General features: G+C 38.8%; 1 protein-coding gene across 4 annotated transcripts in view; it reads left to right on the plus strand.

The window, feature by feature from the left end:
• Positions 1 to 20,663, plus strand: part of LOC133660616 (diacylglycerol kinase alpha-like) — a 44,540-nt gene extending 23,877 nt beyond the window's left edge. For 3 of the 4 annotated variants that reach the window (XM_062064190.1, XM_062064185.1, XM_062064196.1), the window contains 12 exons: positions 7,180 to 7,230; positions 7,326 to 7,399; positions 10,570 to 10,644; positions 10,717 to 10,802; positions 10,862 to 10,951; positions 11,024 to 11,184; positions 11,257 to 11,321; positions 16,102 to 16,192; positions 16,270 to 16,450; positions 16,507 to 16,627; positions 16,714 to 16,774; positions 20,435 to 20,663. In XM_062064190.1, coding sequence (XP_061920174.1) covers positions 7,180 to 7,230; positions 7,326 to 7,399; positions 10,570 to 10,644; positions 10,717 to 10,802; positions 10,862 to 10,951; positions 11,024 to 11,184; positions 11,257 to 11,321; positions 16,102 to 16,192; positions 16,270 to 16,450; positions 16,507 to 16,627; positions 16,714 to 16,774; positions 20,435 to 20,512 — 1,134 coding nt within the window. In that variant the 3' untranslated portion in view covers positions 20,513 to 20,663. The remainder of the gene's footprint in view (positions 1 to 7,179; positions 7,231 to 7,325; positions 7,400 to 10,569; positions 10,645 to 10,716; positions 10,803 to 10,861; positions 10,952 to 11,023; positions 11,185 to 11,256; positions 11,322 to 16,101; positions 16,193 to 16,269; positions 16,451 to 16,506; positions 16,628 to 16,713; positions 16,775 to 20,434) is intronic. The other variant, XM_062064202.1, reaches the window with a different exon arrangement.
• The last annotated feature ends 1,911 nt before the right edge of the window (positions 20,664 to 22,574 follow it).

Here is a 22,574-nt window from a genome sequence, read left to right on the forward strand (position 1 = left end):
AAAAATAAAGTTCATGAGTTTGAACATCAAATGAATATGGCTTGGAAAGTATTTGCAAATCATTGTATTCCGTTTATATTTACATCTAACACAATTTCCCAACTCATATGGAAACGGGGTTTGTATATATATATATATATATATATATATATATATATATATATATATATATATATATATATATATATATATATATATATTTTTAAATTAGGACTTCCCGCGGGCTGGATTTTGGGGACTACTGAGCTAAACAGAATCAATAACTCCACGGTGACGTTTTGATGACATTACTAAGGAATTTGCAAAACTGAAACAATACAAAAAGAAGGCCATTGTAAGTTAATGATACTAACACAGACACTCGTACACCGGTTAGCATTTTACTAATACTAATGACGCTAGCTTGATTACATTACAATAGCACGTACAGATCTCACAAATAGGGCGGTCTAGTAAGTAAAATTTGTTTTAGTTATATTGTAAATCTTCCAAACGTTGCTGGGAGTGATGAATGACTAATCCATACGAGTAGAAGCGCTATGGATGACCAGTAGACAAAACGGGATATACTTCCGGTTCAAGGCATGAAACAGGAAGTCCATTTTCAACCGGCACCGGGACTTAAGCCGCACCCACCAAATTTTAGAAGAAAAAAGATTTTTACATACTGGTATATAGGCTTCATATATATATACTGGTGTACGAAAGCCTATTGTGTGCCTTTAACCAGTTTTGTAATGTTCCTATGCATTTAGGTTGATAGGTCAATCTGTGACGTCATTTCCCCTTTAAAGCACGTCTTTGTCAGAATAGCCGGTTTCAATCAGTGGTGGCAGCCAGCCTTGTGTGCGTTGACGACTAAATGTAAGTTTTGTCACATACTGTTACAGCATTTGAACTGACTGTCGTGCCTTGCTACTTCTGCAAATGTTTGGTGCATTGTATGCTAAGATCAGTTGTTTTTGGGTCGATTGAGAGCTAATTAGTCTCGTTGACGGCGTTTACATTTACGTGTAGTTTATTTAACGTCATTGCAACTGCGATGGCGGAGTTTGGCCTTTAGATGGCGACATAGACCACATAATCGCCATGTATGGCTCTGAAGCTTAGAAACTTGTTGGAAGTTCATACATAGTTAAATGCAGTATATATGTTGTTGTTATGCACACTTTTATATTATATTATATTATGTTATATTATGTATGCATATCCATGTATATTGCTGCATATTAATGAGTATATAATTGGATTGTAATATTTCCTCTTTTCTCTATTTGTTTAGACCACACACACACACACACACACATACACACACAAACCCACACACATTCACATCTACCTTTCAGCAATAAAGATGATTAAAGGATTCTCTGGCCGGAATCTGTCCATCGTGTCCCAACTCTAAAAGAACTACTATCCCTTCCTTACATTGGTCCTTCGAGCCGGATAGAGTTCCACCATCAGACACTATGGAGTCATCACCTGCTGATCACCAGCCCTCTGTCAGGCCAAAGAGAGACATTCGACTACCACAGCATTTGGCCCCTTACGATGTCACCCTCCTTCCCTCTCAACTGCCTGCTGCCCAAATCTCCTCACTACCAGTAGGACAACACGGTGAAGCAAGGCCAACCAGAGCTAGGAGTGCGTCAGAGTACCAGTCATCTGCTTCTTCACGTCGATCCTCTCGGCGATCGCATGGGCTTCAACTGCTCCAAAATATTCCGGATGTTCAAACAGCTGCCCTAGAGGAGCGAATTAAAGGTTTGGAGCTTGCTGACCTACAGCAAGAAATAGAGGAGGAAAGGAAAGCTGACTTGGAGGCTAAGAGATTGGATGCACAAGCTAAAGAAGGACAAAGACTACAAGAGGATGCTCACCTTGCCAAGGAGAATATGGCAAGGGAAATGGAACGGCGCAGACGCTTAAAGAAACTGGAGAAAGACTTACACATTGCCCGTATTGTCAAGTCTTTCCTGTCGGAGTCTGAAGATGATGCAATGTCAACAACGTCAGCTCCGCCCGCTGCTGACATGCTTCAGCTCCCATCAATAACTCCAATGAAATCCGCTGCCGCTATCCCGATTACACAGCCATTGACAACGATTCCCATTCCTGTGCAAGGTGCACAAACTTGTGTCCCGACTTTAGTAGCCCCCACTACAACTCCTGCATCTGTGTCTTTCACAAGTCAACATATGCCAGTCATTCCCACATCTAGTTATGCATCAACAATGACACATGCAGCCGCAGTGCCACAAACCATGCAAACTTCTGTACCACAACCACCAGTTCCAGCTGGTGCACCTCCTCCTGCTGCTGGGCAGTATGTTCAATACACATTACCATCTGCTACTCCAGCCCCGGCAGCACCACCCTGGTCCTACCCGGGCATCGAGACGCTGATCGCTACATCCTATGGCATTCCCAAACCAGTACTTCCAAGGTTTGAGAGTGGCCGGGAAAGTGATTTCGCCCTACTCAAGATGGCGTTAGAGAACTTGATGAATAGTCATCCTCACCTGAGCGAGCAATATAAATATCAAGTTCTACTGAATCAGCTCAAACTCCCTAACGCTCTGCAGTTAGCCAAGTCATTCATGTATGACCCAAACCCGTACACGGCTGCGCTAGGGGCTCTACAAGACAAATATGGCCAGCCTAGACAACTAGTACAGAGTGAACTAGGAGCTATCCTGAACTCACCAGCCATCAGAGTGGGGGATGCAGAAGCTTTCGACACCTTTGCTCTCTCAGTTCAGACCTTAGTTGGTATGCTGCGGACTTTAGAGGGACCCCTTGGATGCGAGCTCAAATGTGGTTCTCACGTTGACCGCCTCGTAAGTAAAATGCCTCCTGCTCACCAAGACGGATTTATGGAATACTGTCTTTGTCGAGGCATTCTACAGCCAGGTACCAACCAAACTTACACCCTGCCCGACCTGGCATCCTGGCTTCAAGTTAAAGCTCAAGCTAAGCGCCTCGCCAGCCGAGTCACTCACCTCTACAACCCGGGGCCTCCTCCTGCCAAGAGGGATTATAATAGTCCATGGCCCAAACAAAGGACAGCATCAATTCTCTTATGTTCTGGTGAAACTGGTAGCAGCCAGAGCACCAATCTGACAAAGTCAAAACCCTTTAAACCTAGTCCTTATTGTCCATTTTGCAACAGTAAGGAACATTACCTCAACTCATGCCTGGACTTCAAGAAACTGAATACCAGTGAGATCAATAAGTGGATCCAAGAAGGTAACAGATGTTGGAAGTGCGGTCGTGGCCACAAAGCTGCAGCATGTACGCTTAAACGCCCTTGTAAATTATGCAAACAGACGCACCTCACAGTACTGCATGACACGATCCAAGAGTCATCTCAACAAGTCCTGATGATGAGTAACCAAAAACCCACAGTCTACCTGGAACAGCCTCAAAGCCCTCAAAGAGTTTTGCTGAAAGTTGTTAAAGTGCTCCTACAAAATGGAGACCGCACTCTAGAGACATTTGCTGTGCTCGATGATGGTTCTGAGAGAACACTCATCCTCCCCTATGCAGTAGAGCAACTACAACTTGCTAAGCATCCTGAAACCCTTCACCTGAGAACTGTTCAACAAGAAGTGAAAGTGCTCAATGGTTCGTCAGTCAGCCTTCACGTCTCCCCCATCTTCAAGCCAAGCAAGAAGTATTGGATTAAAAATGCCTTCACAGCTGAGAATCTGAGCCTATCTCAGCACACATATCCAGTAGCGGCCCTCCAAAAACGCTACGAGCACCTCAAAGACCTTCCTTTGCTGCCTATCCATCGAGCGCAACCGCTACTCCTCATAGGTTCTGATATGTCCCAGCTTCTTGCTCCTACAGAGCCGGTGCGAGCAGGCCCATCTGGCGGCCCCATAGCAGTCTGTACCAACCTAGGCTGGTCCCTACAAGGTCCGTCTGTGATTTATGCATCTTCCCATCAGCCTTCCTGTCTGCACGTTACCACTGAATCCCCATATACCGAACTTTTCAAGAATGTGGAACGTCTCTGGCAGATCGATACTCTCCCTTACGTCAGCGAGAAGATTGCATCTCGTTCCAAGCAAGACCAACAAGGTCTCTCTCTTTTACAGACTGACTCTAAGCGTGTACCTGTTGATGGTATCCAGCGCTACGCGACACCCCTGTTACGTCGCCAGCCAAGCACTATGCTATGTGCACCTTCAGATGCTGTAATGCCAAACTTGCGCCGCATTGAACGCAGGTTGGCCAAAGACCCTCACCTTGCAACCTCTTATCGTAGAGAGATGGACAAACTTATCAAAACAGGATACGTTGCTGAGATTCCTTCAGAGGAGGCAGCAAAGAGTACTGAGTCGTGGTACGTACCACATCATATGGTGCACCACAATGGGAAAGACAGAGGGGTCTTCAACTGTTCTTTCTCCTACAATGGCCAGTCTTTGAATGATCATCTCCTCCCTGGACCAACGTTGGGCCCTACTATGATTGGAGTCCTCTTGCGGTTCCGATGTCATGCAATAGCCATAAGCGGGGATATCAAGTCAATGTTTCACCAGATCCGCTTACTTGACCATGATAAACCACTCCTTCGATTCCTGTGGCAGAACATGGAAAGGGAATCTAGAGCGCAGATCCTTGAATGGCAGGTCCTACCTTTCGGAACAACCTGCAGCCCCTGTTGTGCAGTGTACGCCTTACAGCAGCACGTCAGGGACTATGAGCCACCAGACTCTCTGCTCATGCAAGTGGTTGAGCACTCCTTCTATGTGGATAATTGCCTCCACAGTCTGAGTAAGGTTGAAGAAGCCAAAGCTCTCATTGACACTCTGCGTGAACTTCTTAGCAAGGGAGGTTTCGAGATCCGACAGTGGGCTAGCAACATGCCAGAAGTTGTGGCCCATCTACCACCTGATGCACGATCAGCAACTAGTGAGCTGTGGTTATCCAAAGCAAGTGATAACCTCCACGAACCCACTCTTGGACTATGCTGGGATTGTTTGAATGACACTCTGAGTTTCAAGCGTCACACAACAGAATCATCAGCTGCCACTCTTCGAAATGTCTACAGTGTCCTGGCCAAGCTTTATGACCCCCTAGGATTCATTGTACCATTTACCACTCGGTGTAAGGTGCTCATCCAAGATATGTGGAAGTCCAACCTTGGCTGGGACGACCAGATCCAGCCTGCAGATCTCCTTGACAAGTGGTCAACCTGGGAAATGATCCAAGAGCACCGCTGGAATAAGGGCCCGCACTTCCTTCACCTGCCAGAAAATGAGTGGCCCAATTTGCCTACATCTGACCTGGAACCGGATGCCACAGAGCTGAGGAAATCCGCCTTCGTTGGAACTATTTCCTGTGCTTCATCCACTCAGCTTACTGATTTCAGTAAGTTCTCCACATGGAAACAGCTTCTACAAGAGACAGCTAGCTCCCTTCATGGGGCGGCTGTTGCTGGTGCTTCATCCCCACCTTCCGCCGTGGATTTTCTGCAAGAACGTAACAAGTGGAGGAACGATGGCAAGACCCTTTTGGCTGGTCAAGTTGTCTTGATAGTGGATCCTCAACTCCCCCGAGGATCGTGGCCTGTAGGACGGATCACTCAGACACATCCAGGAGCAGATGGACGGGTCTGGACTGCCAGAATACAAGTGAAGAATCGCACCTACCTTCGCCCAGTCGCCCGACTGATCATGCTTCCACCTCTTGATGACGAGGACACTACCTCATAGACTTTCTTCTAGTTTCAACTGCCATACGGACAGTTGGGGGCGGCTGTGTACGAAAGCCTATTGTGTGCCTTTAACCAGTTTTGTAATGTTCCTATGCATTTAGGTTGATAGGTCAATCTGTGACGTCATTTCCCCTTTAAAGCACGTCTTTGTCAGAATAGCCGGTTTCAATCAGTGGTGGCAGCCAGCCTTGTGTGCGTTGACGACTAAATGTAAGTTTTGTCACATACTGTTACAGCATTTGAACTGACTGTCGTGCCTTGCTACTTCTGCAAATGTTTGGTGCATTGTATGCTAAGATCAGTTGTTTTTGGGTCGATTGAGAGCTAATTAGTCTCGTTGACGGCGTTTACATTTACGTGTAGTTTATTTAACGTCATTGCAACTGCGATGGCGGAGTTTGGCCTTTAGATGGCGACATAGACCACATAATCGCCATGTATGGCTCTGAAGCTTAGAAACTTGTTGGAAGTTCATACATAGTTAAATGCAGTATATATGTTGTTGTTATGCACACTTTTATATTATATTATATTATGTTATATTATGTATGCATATCCATGTATATTGCTGCATATTAATGAGTATATAATTGGATTGTAATATTTCCTCTTTTCTCTATTTGTTTAGACCACACACACACACACACACACATACACACACAAAACCACACACATTCACATCTACCTTTCAGCAATAAAGATGATTAAAGGATTCTCTGGCCGGAATCTGTCCATCGTGTCCCAACTCTAAAAGAACTACTATCCCTTCCTTACAACTGGTATGAAAGATTTTGTAAATGTTTATTTACATACCTTAATTGTTTCCAAACGACTGATCAAACAAAACAGAAGTCATCGCAAGCTTGCTCTCCAATCAGTTATCTCCACGGTGACGTTTTGGTGAATTTACTGAGGAATTTGTGAAACTGAAACAATACAAAATGAATGTAATTGTAAGTTAATGATACCAACACAGATACTCGTAAACCTGGTAGCATATTAGCTAATGATAACGACGCTAGCTTGATTGCATTACAATAGCACGTACAGACCTCCCACATGGGACGGTCTAGTATGTAAGAATTGTTTCAGTCATATTGTAAAACTTACAAACGTTGCTGGGAGTGGTGAATGACGAATCCATAAGCGTACAAACGCTACGGATGACCAGTAGACAAAACGGGATATACTTCCGGTTCAAGGCATGAAAGGGGAAGTCCTTTTTCAACCTGCAGTAAGCAAACTTGTCCACAAGATGTCGCCATAGCACTACTAATAACAAATCTACAAATTAGCCGCACCGTTTTATAAGCGTCAGGGTTCAAAGCGTTGGAAAAAAAGTAGTGGCTTATAGTCTGTAAAATACAGTAATAAAACAACAACCGATGAATAATTAATGATTTGATAAGTCATTTCTTAAACAAGTGTTGGGATTGTGTTTTATCAAGGAGCATGACACCACCCTGTTGAACATGACACCTGACGGCCACATTCTACAGGTACATTTGGCAATTATTTTGGGCTGATTTAGACTAGAAAATGAATGTTACAGGAATATATGTGCACAAAATGGATGAACAAAGTGTCTCCTCAGGTGGTCGCAGTTCCGGACACTCACCCCCTGCTAGTGTTTGTAAACCCCAAAAGTGGAGGAAATCAGGGTGAAAAGTGAGTTTTGCTCTTATCCCTGCACGATGTCATGAGACCCCATACTGACACATCTGCTTTTACAAACATGATCATGCAGATGTTTAATATTCTTACTATTGAAATCCCAACGCAACATACAATTGTTCAAGTATTTTTGCTCAAAGCTAGTTATAAACTTTGTGTGGCCCCATTTCGCTCTTTAATATTACTTATTTAATATTGTTTTAGGCTCCTAAACCAGGGGTCGGCAACTCAAACTGTTGAAAGAGCCATCAATACTGGACCAAATATACAAAAAAGTAATCTGTCTGGAGCCGCAAAAAATTAAAAGACTTGTATAAGTGATATAATGAACACATGATGTAAGTGTCTATATTAGTTATATTAGCCTACTATCACAATGACTTTAAAAGTCTTATATAAGTGTTATAATGAAGGCAACACACGACGAAGGTGGCTAATTAGCTATATTAGCCTACTATCAAAATGACTTTAAAAGTCTTATGTGTTATAATGAAGACAACACGTGATGTAAGTGTCTATAGTAGCTAATTAGCTATATTAGCCTATTATCAAAATTACTCTAAAAGTATTATATAAGTGTTATAATGAAGACAACACATAATCTAAGTGTCTATATTAGCTTTATTAGCCTACTATCAAAATGACTTTAAAAGTCTTATATAAATGTTATAATGAAGGCAACACATGATGTAAGTGGCTAATTAGCTATATTAGCCTACTATCAAAATGACTATGTCTCGCAGGCTGACGCAAATCTTCGTTGACAGAAATTTTGAAATGTAATATTTATTCTACACATTTTTACAACATTTGAAAACATTAGTGAAACTTCTCAGAGGGTCAAATAACTCCTGGAAATGACCAATGGCCAAAGGTATAGACGTGTGTGTTCAAGTTAAAGGAAATGGCAGGCTGTCTTCTTCTAATGCATTTATTACAATCTTTGCAAGCTGGCTAATGTTTGCTGTGGTCTGGAACAACATGGCACACAAACAACTATCAGAAATGCAGCCAATTTTACATACAGATAATGTGTCACGAGACATGGAAAAATAAACTAAATATACAGAGGATATAAGTAAAGGATGTTGAATGAGCTCAAATATACTTACAAACGAGGCATAATAATGCAATATGTACATACTGCTAGCCTAAATAGCATGTTAGCATCGATTAGGTTGCAGACATGCAACAGCCATGTAAATATGCCTGATTAGAACTCCACATAAGTCAATGACATCAAAAAAGCTCACATTTGTGCATTCACGCACAGTATAAAACGTTTGTTGGACAAAATGAGACAAAGAAGGAGTGGCATCAAACACGTCTTTCTGTGGCAGCGTCGGAAAAAAAAAGCTGTTGAGTCACAGTCCACACAACAGTGAGTTCAAGGGCCACTGAAATTAGTAGGACAAAATGGTGCTTGCCAAATACTCTCATTAGTGAAGCATAAACACAAACATATTAAATAGTGCATTTTGCATTTTTTTGCAAGGGTGTATACGTTGTGTTCATAATTCATAATTTCACTCAAACAACCTTATTATTGAACTTTCACAGCAACATTTAATTTTTCTGAACCTTTATAACGTACTTAAAGGAACCATATGTAACAATCTGGCCAGAAATGGTACTGCAATCACGGTCAAAATTCTGTAGTCCCCTCCCTCTCTCCCTCTCTCCCTCTCTCCCTGACTGAGATTGCCAGATACGCAGCCTAATCCAAGGAACTTCAAACTTCCACTGCCTCTTACTAGGGGTTGAGGTGCTGGGATCATAATAGCTGAATAGACAAGCGTTTTGGCAATAACAAATCTCTAACCAACACATTTTACACAGAAATGAGGCTATTTTCAGGAAGAAGTACATCATGCCTGCGTACAATATCACAACAAATGGCAATCATATGGTTATTGTCAGTACTATCAGAAAACAAAGACTAAAACCAACTACAACCAACGCTAGCAATGGTTATAAAGAGGAGACATTTACCAAGGTATGTCTATAGGCTACTGTTTCAAAACTTGCCATATAACTTGGTACATGTAGTCCACAATATGCAAACACCAATGAGGAATTATTTTATCATGTTATTTGGCTGTCTCCATACGTTTCACATTGCCATGATGACAGCCGTGCTAATGTTGGAACCCATTTCCTCAGCGTATCAGCATATTGAGAAGGACATAGGCACTGACACAACCATATCCACATAGTTTTTATTTGTCGAAAATATATTTTGCCCTGTCAGTTGGATGACGCCTCGACATACAGGCTAACGGGCATATATTTACCCCGTTAGCCTGTATTTCCATGTGTCATTGACCGGGCTAGCATGCTCAGCATTGGTTGCAGGAACATACTGTCTTTGTTAGACAAGATCATAGACTGTATTGGACAATATAGTTTACATACCAAATGTCCATTTCCATTTATTACAAGTAATAACAAAATGTAAATGCCTGACTTAGCTATCAAGGAGGAACGTAGCAAGTTTGGCGTCAGATGAAAAAATCTTCCCCGCCTTCAATCGTCTCCATCTTTCAAAGGCATCCCCGATACAAATCCTGGTTTTGTTCCTGGCTTTGTCATGAATAAGTTGAGAATGGTAACGAGGCCTTTTAGATTGACTAAGGTCTGATATGTTTAGTAACTTTACCAGTGGCAGTAGCCAGACAAAGATGGCGGTGCGTAACTGGCAACCTGGATGTGACACTCACTGACTTTTTAATTGGTCAAACGGTGGAGGGCGGGGCATCGAATTGAAAACAAGATTTCGGGGCTGTAAATCTAATTTTGAAATGAGCATATCCCGGCTGAACTACTTTTATCAGTTATAGACGTATTGGAAAGGAACGTGATTTATTAATTCCTTTTGAGATATCAGGGACATTTAATGATGACTTGACATGAAATTATTACATATGGCTCCTTTAAAAACTGACAATGAAATGAAAGAAAAAAATGTTTAAGAAAGCGTGCGCACATTTCAGTGCATCTGAATTTGTGCGTACGACGTCTTCTGGATTTGTGCGTACACCAATTTTTGGCAGGAAATCCATGCGGGTTTTAATACATGAGGCCCCTGGTGCATTGTCATGCGTTTATGAGCAAGGCTAAATGTATCGTAATGACATTTAGGATTATTTGCGTGTCTTCTACAGAGTTCTCAGCGTGTTTCAGTACCTGCTGAACCCGCGCCAAGTGTACAACCTATCAGACGGTGGCCCCGCCCCAGGGTAAATGGCATCCTAGCTCGCCTATAAGATGTACATTTTATTCTCTATTAACAAGAACTTGTTTTATTTTAGGTTACGCTTCTTCCGTAATGTCCGTGACTACAGGATCTTGGCCTGCGGGGGAGACGGCACGGTCGGGTGGCTCCTGGATGCTATAGGTAGCGCTTTTGAAGAAGAATTGGGCCCCACACATTTAACTCTGCGCCGTCCTTTCCAGACAAAGCGGACCTCCAGGTGCCCCCTCAGGTGGCTATCCTGCCCTTGGGCACGGGGAACGACTTGGCTCGCTGTCTGCGCTGGGGAGGAGGTAAAAGAACGCTGCACAGGCAAACAAGCGAGTAGCCTCCCACTAACTAGCGTCAATGCTCCTCGGCGGAAGGCTACGAAGGCTCGGACCTGAGCGAGATCCTGAAGAACATTGAGGAAAGTGAGCTGATCCACATGGACCGCTGGAACATCGAGGTGATCCAGAATGATCCTAAAGAAACTGGAGACCCCGTCCCCAGCCAGATCATCAATAGCTACTTCTCAATAGGAGTGGTGAGTTGGTAAGATGAAATATTGGTGCGCACACATGCCTCCATCGACACATGAACATGTTCGGCTGCGCAGGATGCTGCTATTGCGCATCGCTTTCATTCCATGAGAGAGAAACACCCTCAGAAGTTCAACAGCAGGTGAGGATGGAACACAGGAAAACCTTATCAAATATATACATATACTGTATGTATGTATGTATGTGTGTGTGTATATATATATATATGTATGTATGTATGTATGTGTGTGTGTGTGTATACATATATATATATGTATGTATGTATGTATGTATGTGTGTGTATATATATATATATATGTATGTATGTATGTATGTGTGTGTGTGTGTATACATATATATATGTATGTATGTATGTATGTATATATGTATGTATATATTTATATATATATGTATATATATATATATATATATATATATATATATACAGTATATATATATATATATATATATATATATATATATATATATATATATATATATACATACAAACCCCGTTTCCATTTGAATTGGGAAATTGTGTAAGATGTAAATATAAACGGAATACAATGATTTGCAAATCATTTTCAACCCATATTCAGTTGAATATGCTACAAAGACAACATATTTGATGTTCAAACTGATAAACATTTTTTTTTGCAAATAATCATTAACTTTAGAATTTGATGCCAGCAACACGTGACAAAGAATTTGGTAAAGGTGGTAATAAATACTGATAAAGTTGAGGAATGCTCATCAAACACTTATTTGAAACATCCCACAGGTAAACAGACAAATTGGGAACAGGTGGGTGCCATGATTGGGTATAAAAGTAGATTCCATGAAATGCTCAGTCATTCACAAACAAGGATGGGGCGAGGGTCACCACTTTGTCAACAAATGCGTGAACAAATTGTTGAACAGTTTAAGAAAAACCTTTCTCAACCAGCTATTGCAACGAATTTAGGGATTTCACCATCTACGCGCCGTAATATCATCAAAGGGTTCAGAGAATCTGGAGAAATCACTGCACGTAAGCAGCTAAGCCCGTGACCTTCCATCCCTCAGGCTGTACTGCATCAACAAGCGACATCAGTGTGTAAAGGATATCACCACATGGGCTCAGGAACACTTCAGAAACCCACTGTCAGTAACTACAGTCGGTCGCTACATCTGTAAGTGCAAGTTAAAACTCTCCTATGCAAGGCGAAAACCGTTTATCAACAACACCCAGAAACGCCGTCGGCTTCGCTGGGCCTGAGCTCATCTAAGATGGACTGATACAAAGTGGAAAAGTGTTCTGTGGTCTGACGAGTCCACATTTCAAATTGTTTTTGGAAACTGTGGACGTTGTGTCCTCCGGACCAAAGCGGAAAAGAACCATCCGGATTGTTATAGGCGCAAAGTTGAAAAGCCAGCATCTGTGATGGTATGGCGGTGTGTTAGTGCCCAAGACATGGGTAACTTACACATCTGTGAAGGCACCATTAATGCTGAAAGGTACATACAGGTTTTGGAGCAACATATGTTGCCATCCAAGCAACGTTACCATGGACGCCCCTGCTTATTTCAGCAAGACAATGCCAAGCCACGTGTTACATCAATGTGGCTTCATAGTAAAAGAGTGCGGGTACTAGACTGGCCTGCCTGTAGTCCAGACCTGTCTCCCATTGAAAATGTGTGGCGCATTATGAAGCCTAAAATACCACAACGGAGACCCCCGGACTGTTGAACAACTTAAGCTGTACATCAAGCAAGAATGGGAAAGAATTCCACTTGAGAAGCTTAAAAAATGTGTCTCCTCAGTTCCCAAACGTTTACTGAGTGTTGTTAAAAGGAAAGGCCATGTAACACAGTGGTGAACATGCCCTTTCCCAACTACTTTGGCACGTGTTTCAGCCATGAAATTCTAAGTTAAGTATCATTTGCAAAAAAAAAAAAAAAGTTTGAGTTTGAACATCAAATATGTTGTCCTTGTAGTGCATTCAATTAAATATGGGTTGAAAATGATTTGCAAATCATTGTATTCCGTTTATATTTACATCTAACACAATTTCCCAACTCATATGGAAACGGGATTTGTATATGTATATATATATATATATATATATATATATATATATATATATATATATATATATATATATATATATATATATATATATATATATATATATATATATATATATATATATAAAATGTGTATGTATGTATGTATGTATGTATGTATGTGCAGTGCCGGCCCAAGCCTCCATGGGGCCCTAAGCAAAATTTGATTTTGGGGCCCTCTATTTCTGCCAATAATATTGATTGTTGATCATTCACACACCTACTATAAACTCATTGCGGCTCTGGCAGTGTTGTTTACATTATCCTATTGTCAGCCTGCCATGTCTTTACAAATGACATGTCATTTATAAAGATATGGGGGTGGCCCAGTTAAGAACATAAATAATACCAATGAATGAACGAATGATGTCCAAAGTGCCACATATGGTTCCTAATCTTAAAATGTAGAAAACATTCAGCTACAAGAGTGGCCTGGGGTTGAACAGTCCAAGTGATAAAGCTTTGTATTTACAGTAAAAGTGTCATCTTGTCTCATCAGTCTTGTACATATTAGTCTTTAATTACTAGTTTATAGTTTTAGTTAATTGTTCATATTTAATGTTTACTTTGTACGAAGAGAGCACAGTCTACTGAAGTTAAATTCCATGTGTGTTAAACATAACTGAACAATAAAGCTGATTCTGATTCACTTTATTATTTTTGGTAACAAAAACCTGAAACAGCAATGGGCAAAAATAATTCGTAGTGCAAGAAAAACAATAAAGTGCAACAATAAAATCACTTAAATATATATAAAAAGGAACAAATTCAATTGTACAAAAAACAACATAATTAAATTAAATATCAAGCAAATACTTAAATAATATTAATGAACAGAGTGACCAGAAACAAGGTAACATAACGGTTTATAAACAAATATAAATTTACTACATATTAAAACTATGTAAATGTACATAACGATGTGCAAAAATTTTTTGGGGAAAAAATCAAAATAAACTACCTTAAATTTAGGTCCTTAATTCACACATTTGACCATCACATCACAGTTTTGTTCCTCTGTTCTTCACCACCCACACCACTCCACCTACTCCTTAAAACCTGTGCTTCCTGGCTTTTCTGGAGGCAAAGTCATTTATGACATCACTGTAAGAAATCTGATGGCTGACTTTGTTATTAATACTAATCACTGCCAGTCCACTCAGTCTTTCTTGAGCCATGGAAGATCTCAAGTAGTTTTTTATTCATTTGAGCTTGGAAAAGCTCCGCTCTGCAGATGCAACAGTCACAGGAAGAGTGCAGGCTATCCGCAGAGCTACCCAAAGATTGATCATTTAGCAATCATCAGTCAGACTCGTACATGCAAAAAATAAAAAATAAGAATTTTTTGTTAATTCCTTTTGGGGGCCCCCTGGTGGCCGCGGGGCCCTAAGCAAGCGCTTAGTACGCTTATGCCTTGGGCCGGCTCTGTATATGTGTATATATACAGGTATATGTGCATATATATTTTGTATGTATATATATGTGTATGTATGTATATTTTGTATGTATATATGTATATATATACATTGTATATATGATATATATATGTATGTACAGTATGTATATATGTGTATATATACATATGTATATATGTTTATACGTATATATGTACTGTATATATACACATGTATGTATATATACATATGTATGTATATGTGTATGTATGTATGTATATATATATTTACACACATATACGTATATATACATATATGTAAATATATACTTTAATTATGTTTATACTGTATGTATATATATATATTATATACATAAATGTATACACACACACACATATATATATATATATATATATATATATATATATATATATATATATATATATATATATATATACACATTTATACATATATACGTATAAATGTATATATACTGTATATATGTTTATACGTATATATATATACTTGTATATATATATATATATATATATATGTATATATATATATATATATATATATATATATATATATAATAACTTGTTAGGGCTTATGTTTTAATTGCAAACATTCCATAAGGTGGTGACATATTCCTCCCCATATGTAGTATTTACAATGAGATCATTATTTTCCCTCACCAAAAAAACTTTGTGGAATACATACGAATGATTATAAATAACAATATATGGCCATATGTATATAAAAATACCAATAAAACCAGAATACAAATTAAGACAAGATAAACATTGGTGAACATCTGAACTATTTTACCAAACCACAGCTGAACAATTATTCAGAAAAGTTTTTTGTTGAGCAATGACAGTTTTAAAGAAAAAAAAAAAGCCTTCATGGTAGCTTTGTCTGAGTCAACATTGCAACTTTTTCTCGTTGTATTTCAGGTGTTTGCTCTTTTATTTTCCTTCGTAATGTGTTTTTTACTTTTTAAAATAATGTGCTGTGGGCCATTAAAAAAAATAGTTGCGGGCTGCAAATGGCTTTTAAGTGTATATTTTGAGGTTATGTTTTCATCAGAGTTTGTGTGTTTGTCAGCAACGGAACTCAAACAGACTGAGTTTGACGACATTTTCAGGGAATGTCCAAAAAAACCCAGTTCTTCTTACCTGTTAGGACCATGCACTTTCTGCTTACAGCCTTCCACTCCCCCACTTTGCTGCTCCCACGCTGGGCAGAGGATTCTGGCAGATGTAGTATATTTTCAGACCCAGCCAACTCTAAAGCGCCAGAAAAAAACTACACTCACTAAGTTTTCGTCAGATACTGTCACAGTATTACTGGGAAGACTTGAAACCAAAGTGCCGCGGTCTCCACAATACTGTCACACTTATGTCCTCTGATGTTTTTAAGAATAAAAAACAAGCTGTGGTATTTGGAGCTGGCCTCGTCTGAGACCATCAACTTGTCGTTCAAGAAGCTCGCAGACTGCCTGACAATTGAGGTGAACCTTCCTTTGACCTTTCCCTGTCTAAGGGGCTTGATGTGTGATCCTTATCTCTGTTCAACCCCTCCCCACAGTGCAGTGGCAAACATCTGGACCTGAGCAGCGTCTCCATAGCGGGCATCGCTGTGGTCAACATACCCAGCATGTACGGCGGCACCAACCTATGGGGCCAGTCCAAGAAGCCTGGCGAGCCAGCAGATGTGACGCAGCATGACGCCATCACAGATCCAGAAGTTCTGAAAACCACGCCTCAAGGTAAGGGTTTCCGTCCTCGGTTTCCTGCACAATTTTCGAGCAAGATCTCTGTCCAGATATGACCGACAAGCGTCTGGAGGTGCTCGGTCTGGAAGGGGTGATCGAAATGGGTCAGATCTACACTGGACTAAAGAGCGCCGGGCACAGGCTGGCGCAGACTTCCCAAGTAACCATCAGGTTGTGATCCTTTGCCTCCCTCAAAACACAACATATTTATACAAAATAATAATAACAAAAATGACATTTTGGCTCCCCCCGTATAGGACTTCGAAATCCTTGCCCATGCAAATTGACGGAGAGCCTTGGATGCAGCCTCCTTGTACAGTAAGTTTTAGTCTTCGTCTAATTAGAGAATGTAGTACATCCTATAGACCAGGGGTGGGCAATTAATTTTTACCGGGGGCCGCATAAGCAACCAGAGCACCGCTGGAGGGCCACACCGACAATATTTCAATTAAATTTTGCTTAAATTATTTTTGATATACCGTAAGATAAAAAAAAAAATAATATTTTCATTTAACCTAACTTATCTTTATTCAAAAGCAGATGGCTTTTGATGGTTTTATTTTTAACACTTTCTTACACAACGCTTCCTGATGTGTAATACCATGCAAAAATTTAAATTTCTGTCACTTTATCCTGCATCCTCTTTGTTGTGAACGTAACACGCCTGCAAGGTGATTGGCGAAGAAGGAGGAAGCGTTGCTGTTGCGGAAATGAGGAGTGAGGATAGCTGTGCGTGTGGAAAGAACGAGATAAGTTGAGCTGTGTTAGTATAGGTTGCTCAATAAAAGTTTAAAAAGAGCGTCAGACTTGGTGTGCACTTCTTCTGGACGCTACAATTGATGTCAGAAGTGGGATGAAATGCCTCCCAGTTCGCCTTGCCATCAAACCTGGGAGTCTTCATTGAGGGTGGAATTCCCCCATGGCACCTGTAGACATGCACTGCCCCTCTCTCTCTCTCTCTCTCTCTCTCTCTGCGGCGAGCTCCTTACGTGGCACGTACCTCTCGATGACGTAGCAGGCTGCGCACACAATTAGGCAGCACAGTATGCGAAAAGTTTTACTTCTGACATCAATTGTAGCGTCCAGAAGAAGTGCACACCAAGTCTGACGCTCTTTTTAAACTTTTATTGAGCAAGCTATACTAACACAGCTCAACTTATCTCGTTCCTTCCACACGCACATATCCTCACTCCTCATTTACGCAACTCAAGACAACATCCACTTCAGCAGGTCGTTACACTATATTCTTCAAACACAGCAATATGTGTACTACAAATTAAGCACACGGCTTTACCTTTACTTGGCAGTCCATGTCTTGTTGAAAACACGCCATTCGTCAACACCTTTTCTTTTTTTAGCGTCTCGGGGATAAGCGGGCATCACTCGCTGTGCGCCTTCACTAACAGGACATACACGCCCATAAAGGACACTTTTCAAAATAAAAGCAGCACAGTTGTATTGCACGCATGACAGATGTTTTTTTAAATTTATTTTGTAATTTGTGATTTCCGCTGCGCGCACGAGCATACGTCCACACGGAAGTCATACAAATAACGCTTTTCAAAACAAAAGCAGCACCGTTGTATTGCACACTCGAGATAGATACTTTTTAAAATGTATTTTGTAATTTATGATTGGCCTCACGCGGGCCGGACAGGGACGTACAAAGGGCCGGATGCGGCCCGCGGGCCGCAGAATGCCCAGGTCTGCTATAGACCAGTGTTTCTTAACCGGTAGGCCAGGCCGCCTCAGCTGTGGTCTGTATCAGTTGTAATACACTGTTCCACCACTTGTGGCAGTAATGACAATATCAAACGGAAGAAGTCTGGAGCTAAAGTATTTTTTTCTTATTTTTTTCTTATTTTTTTCTTATTTTTTTCCTTATTTTTTTCTTAATTTTTTCTTATTTTTTTGTTTTGCACACGTTTTTTAAATTTTTTTTTTTAATTGAACAAACATATCCACCACGTACATAAAAGTCAAGGCACTTGCAACATATTGAACATATTCAACAATTTGACACATCCATCAGGTTGAGCAAATTATGACATTAACAAAACATGTCAAGGAAATAAAATAAAAGCAATTACAAATAGAGTATTAAAAATAACAATAAACAATAATAATAAACAAGATGATAAAATATAAAGTTCAAAAAGACAATAAAAGGGCTAGATTAAATCACAAAATGTTTTTTTTTAATTTTTTCCATGTTTTTTAATTTAAAAAAAAAAAAAATTGAACAAACATCCACAATGTAGATAAAAGTCAAGGCACTTGCAACATATTCAACAATTTGACACATCCATCAGGTTGAGCAAATTATGACATTACCAAAACATGTCAAGGAAATAAAATAAAAGCAAATACAAATAGAGTATTAAAAATAACAATAAACAATAATAATAAACAAGATTATAAAATATAAAGTTCAAAAAGACAAAAAAAGGCAAATTTAAATCAGTAACATTTTTTATTATTATTTTTTCCCCCCACACGTTATTTTGATGTTTATTTTTTTTAATTGAACAAACATATCCACAATGTACATAAAAGTCGAGGCACTTGCAACATATTCAACAATTTGACACATCCATCAGGTTGAGCAAATTATGACATTAACAAAACATGTCAAGGAAATAAAATACAAGCAAATACAAATAGGGTATTAAAAATAACAATAAACAATAATAATAAACAGGATGATAATATATAAAGTTCAAAAAGACAAAAAAGGGCTAATTTAAATCACTTTAAATTTTTTTATTTTTTAATTTTTTAAATTTTTTAATAGTCTGGAGCTGAAGTCATAGAAGTTTGTTAAGCGTTAAAATTATGACTAAAGTGGTAAAGCTGTGTTTTCAATTGCACTTAATTTTTATTGATGGTTGATTTAAGAAACACATATTATCAGTATTAATTTAGTTACAATTTATTTATCTTAGCACTGCAAAATTGTATGCCAATTTATTTTCCATCAGTTTTTATGACTTCCTTCTTTTGCAGTATATTTGGTTAGTATACTTATTATTCTAATCAGCCTGACCTGAATCTAAGATTTACAGTACAGACCAAAAGTTTGGACACACCTTCTCATTCAATGTGTTTTCTTTATTTTCATGACTATTTACATTGTAGATTGTCACTGAAGGCCTCAAAACTATGAATGAACACATGTGGAGTTATATAAAAAAAAGGTGACATAACTGAAAACATGTTTTATATTCAAGTTTCTTCAAAATAGCCACCCTTTGCTCAGATTACTGCTTTACACACTCTTGGCATTCTCTGGATGGGCTTCAAGAGGTAGTCACCTGAAATGGGTTTTCACTTCACAGGTGTGCTTGAAGTTCATCGAGAGAATGCCAAGAGTGTGCAAAGCAGTAATTAGTGCAAAAGGTGGCTATTTTGAAGAAACTAGAATATAAAACATGTTTTTTTTGTTGAGTACATATCTCCACATGTGTTCATTCATAGTTTTGATGCATTCAGTGACAATTGAATGAGAAGGTGTGTCCAAACTTTTGGCCTCTACTGTATATCCATACATTTTTCTACCGCTTGTCCCTTTTGGGATCACGGGGGTTGCTGGAGCCTATCTCAGCTGCATATGTTCAATAAATAATCATATTTGTGATGAACACCTGTGTTCATATCATTGGACAAGGTTTATCCTGTTGAACTGTAAGTAGGTCAGATCAAATCAAGAGTAAGATGACTAAGTCAGTGTTAATATTTCAGTGGAAAAGTCACACCCCTGCTGCACAAAGGACATAATTGCATTTATTTCATTAACCAGCAGGAGGCGACCTATCTCATTTAAAGCAACAACCTCACTCCAAGAAATGATCTTAAAACCATCGCTTTCTTCTCTTGAATTGTGCTCATATTCAGCTGAAATTCCAGGAAGAGTCAGCACACGAACTAGTTTGTCATCCACACAGACCCGCCCACTCTGCTTTTATTCTTCCATTCCAGATCCACATTACTCACAAGAACCAAGCCAACATGTTAATGGCTCCACCAGAAAAGTCATTCGGCTTCTTTCACGTGTAGAACAACCTTTTCCCAATAAACTGTCAATGGCAAAATCTACTGTTATCGCTAAGGAATGAATGCTGTTTGCATGTTGGCTGACTGGAGGATTGAAGATGGATGCTGGGGCCGAATGCTTTTCAAATAAAGTGATGACCTGCACTACCGGCGTTGTATTAATCTGTTTTTTTCTGTGTTTTGACTGTTAATAGGTGTGTAGACAAACATTTACTATTATGACATGACTTCCTCCTGTTAATATCATATGCATTAGGGATGCAGGGCTCAAATTTTAACTTTTTAAGGTCAAGGCAAGTGTTGCCTTAAAGGAGGGCTTATATTTTAGGGCACCAAGGAAAACATTATTTTCTTTTCAAGCAGGGGCTCCAAAGCATGCATATATATATATATATATATATATATATATATATATATATATATATATATATATATATATATATATATATATATATATATATATATATATATATATATATATATATATATATATATATATATATATATATATATATATATATATACTGTATATATATATGTGTATATATATATATATACTGTATATATATATGTGTATATATATATATATACAGTATATATATAGTATATACAGCCCTAGATCTCATACATGAACACTATTTTTATCTATATGGACAAAAAGTGCAGATATATATATATATATATATATATATATATATATATATATATATATATATATATATATATATATATATATATATATATATATATATATATATATATATATATATATGTTAACATGGAGACAGGTGTGGACAATATTGGAGACACTTGTCCCCACACTAAAAGTACACAGCTAAGGAGAAAACTTAGATGTTGCTTTTATTTTCTCAATACAGCGTCCATCCAGAGATCAGCTTAACCAATTAAACATACTGTATATGCATTCCCCACATTAGCTAGCGGCTAACATCCATCCACAGTCGGCAGTGTTTTAGCTACTTCTAAATCACTAATCCTGGCCTCCAGGATTAATACATTGGTAAATAAAGTATGTTTTTTACTTTACCACTATCACTGGAGGACGAGGAATAGCTAAACATGCTTCACTACACACCGTAGGAGGATACAATAGCTCACCTGACATCCACTGTAATGATACCAAGTACAAGAGCGTATCTAGTCGATACTACTATGATTACATCGATGTGAAACGATCTTTTTTCCTTTTACAAAATTCCTATTATGTTTATAAACTCACGAAATATGTTCCTGGACACATGACGACTTTGAATATGACCAATGTATGATCCTGTAACTACTTGGTATCGGATCGATACCTAAATTTGTGGTATCATCCAAAACTAATGTAAAGTATGAAACAACAGAAGAATAAGTGATTATTACATCTTAACAGAAGTGTAGATAGAACATATTGAAACAGAAAATAAGCAGATATTAACATTAAAAGAACAAGTAGATTAATAATACATTTTTACAGTTTGTCCCTTATAATGTTGACAAAATAATAGAATATAAATGACACAATATGTTACTGCATACGTCAGCAGACTAATTAGGAGCCTTTGTTTGTTTACTTACTACTAAAAGACAAGTTGTCTCGTATGTTCACTATTTTATTTAAGGACTAAATTTCAATAATAAACATATGTTTAATGTACCCTAACATTTTTTGTTAAAATAAAGCCAATAATGACATTTTTTGTGGTCTCCTTTTATTTAGAAAAGTATTGAAATACATTTTGGTACCGGTACCGATACCAAAATACCCGATACCCTGCATTGTGGGGGTGGATCCGGATCAGTGTCTGTATTCAAGATTTTTTTTTAAAGGATTTGTTGACTATCGAGAGATAAAGCCTGCTGGCGGTTTCTAGTTTCAATAATAAATGTTGGGATATGCATCCGTTTTTATGTGCCAGATACAAAGTTCTATCACAGTGTGCATAAAAAATATGTTTTGAATATGCTCCAAGGCTTGTTTACTAGCACAAATGCTGTGTGTGTCCTGGTTGAATTTCTAAATGCTGGATGTGGAAGACAGCATAGTGAGGGTGAGACACGC

This window comes from Entelurus aequoreus, linkage group LG01, assembly GCF_033978785.1.
Source record: "Entelurus aequoreus isolate RoL-2023_Sb linkage group LG01, RoL_Eaeq_v1.1, whole genome shotgun sequence".
Classification (NCBI taxonomy): Eukaryota; Metazoa; Chordata; class Actinopteri; order Syngnathiformes; family Syngnathidae; genus Entelurus; species Entelurus aequoreus.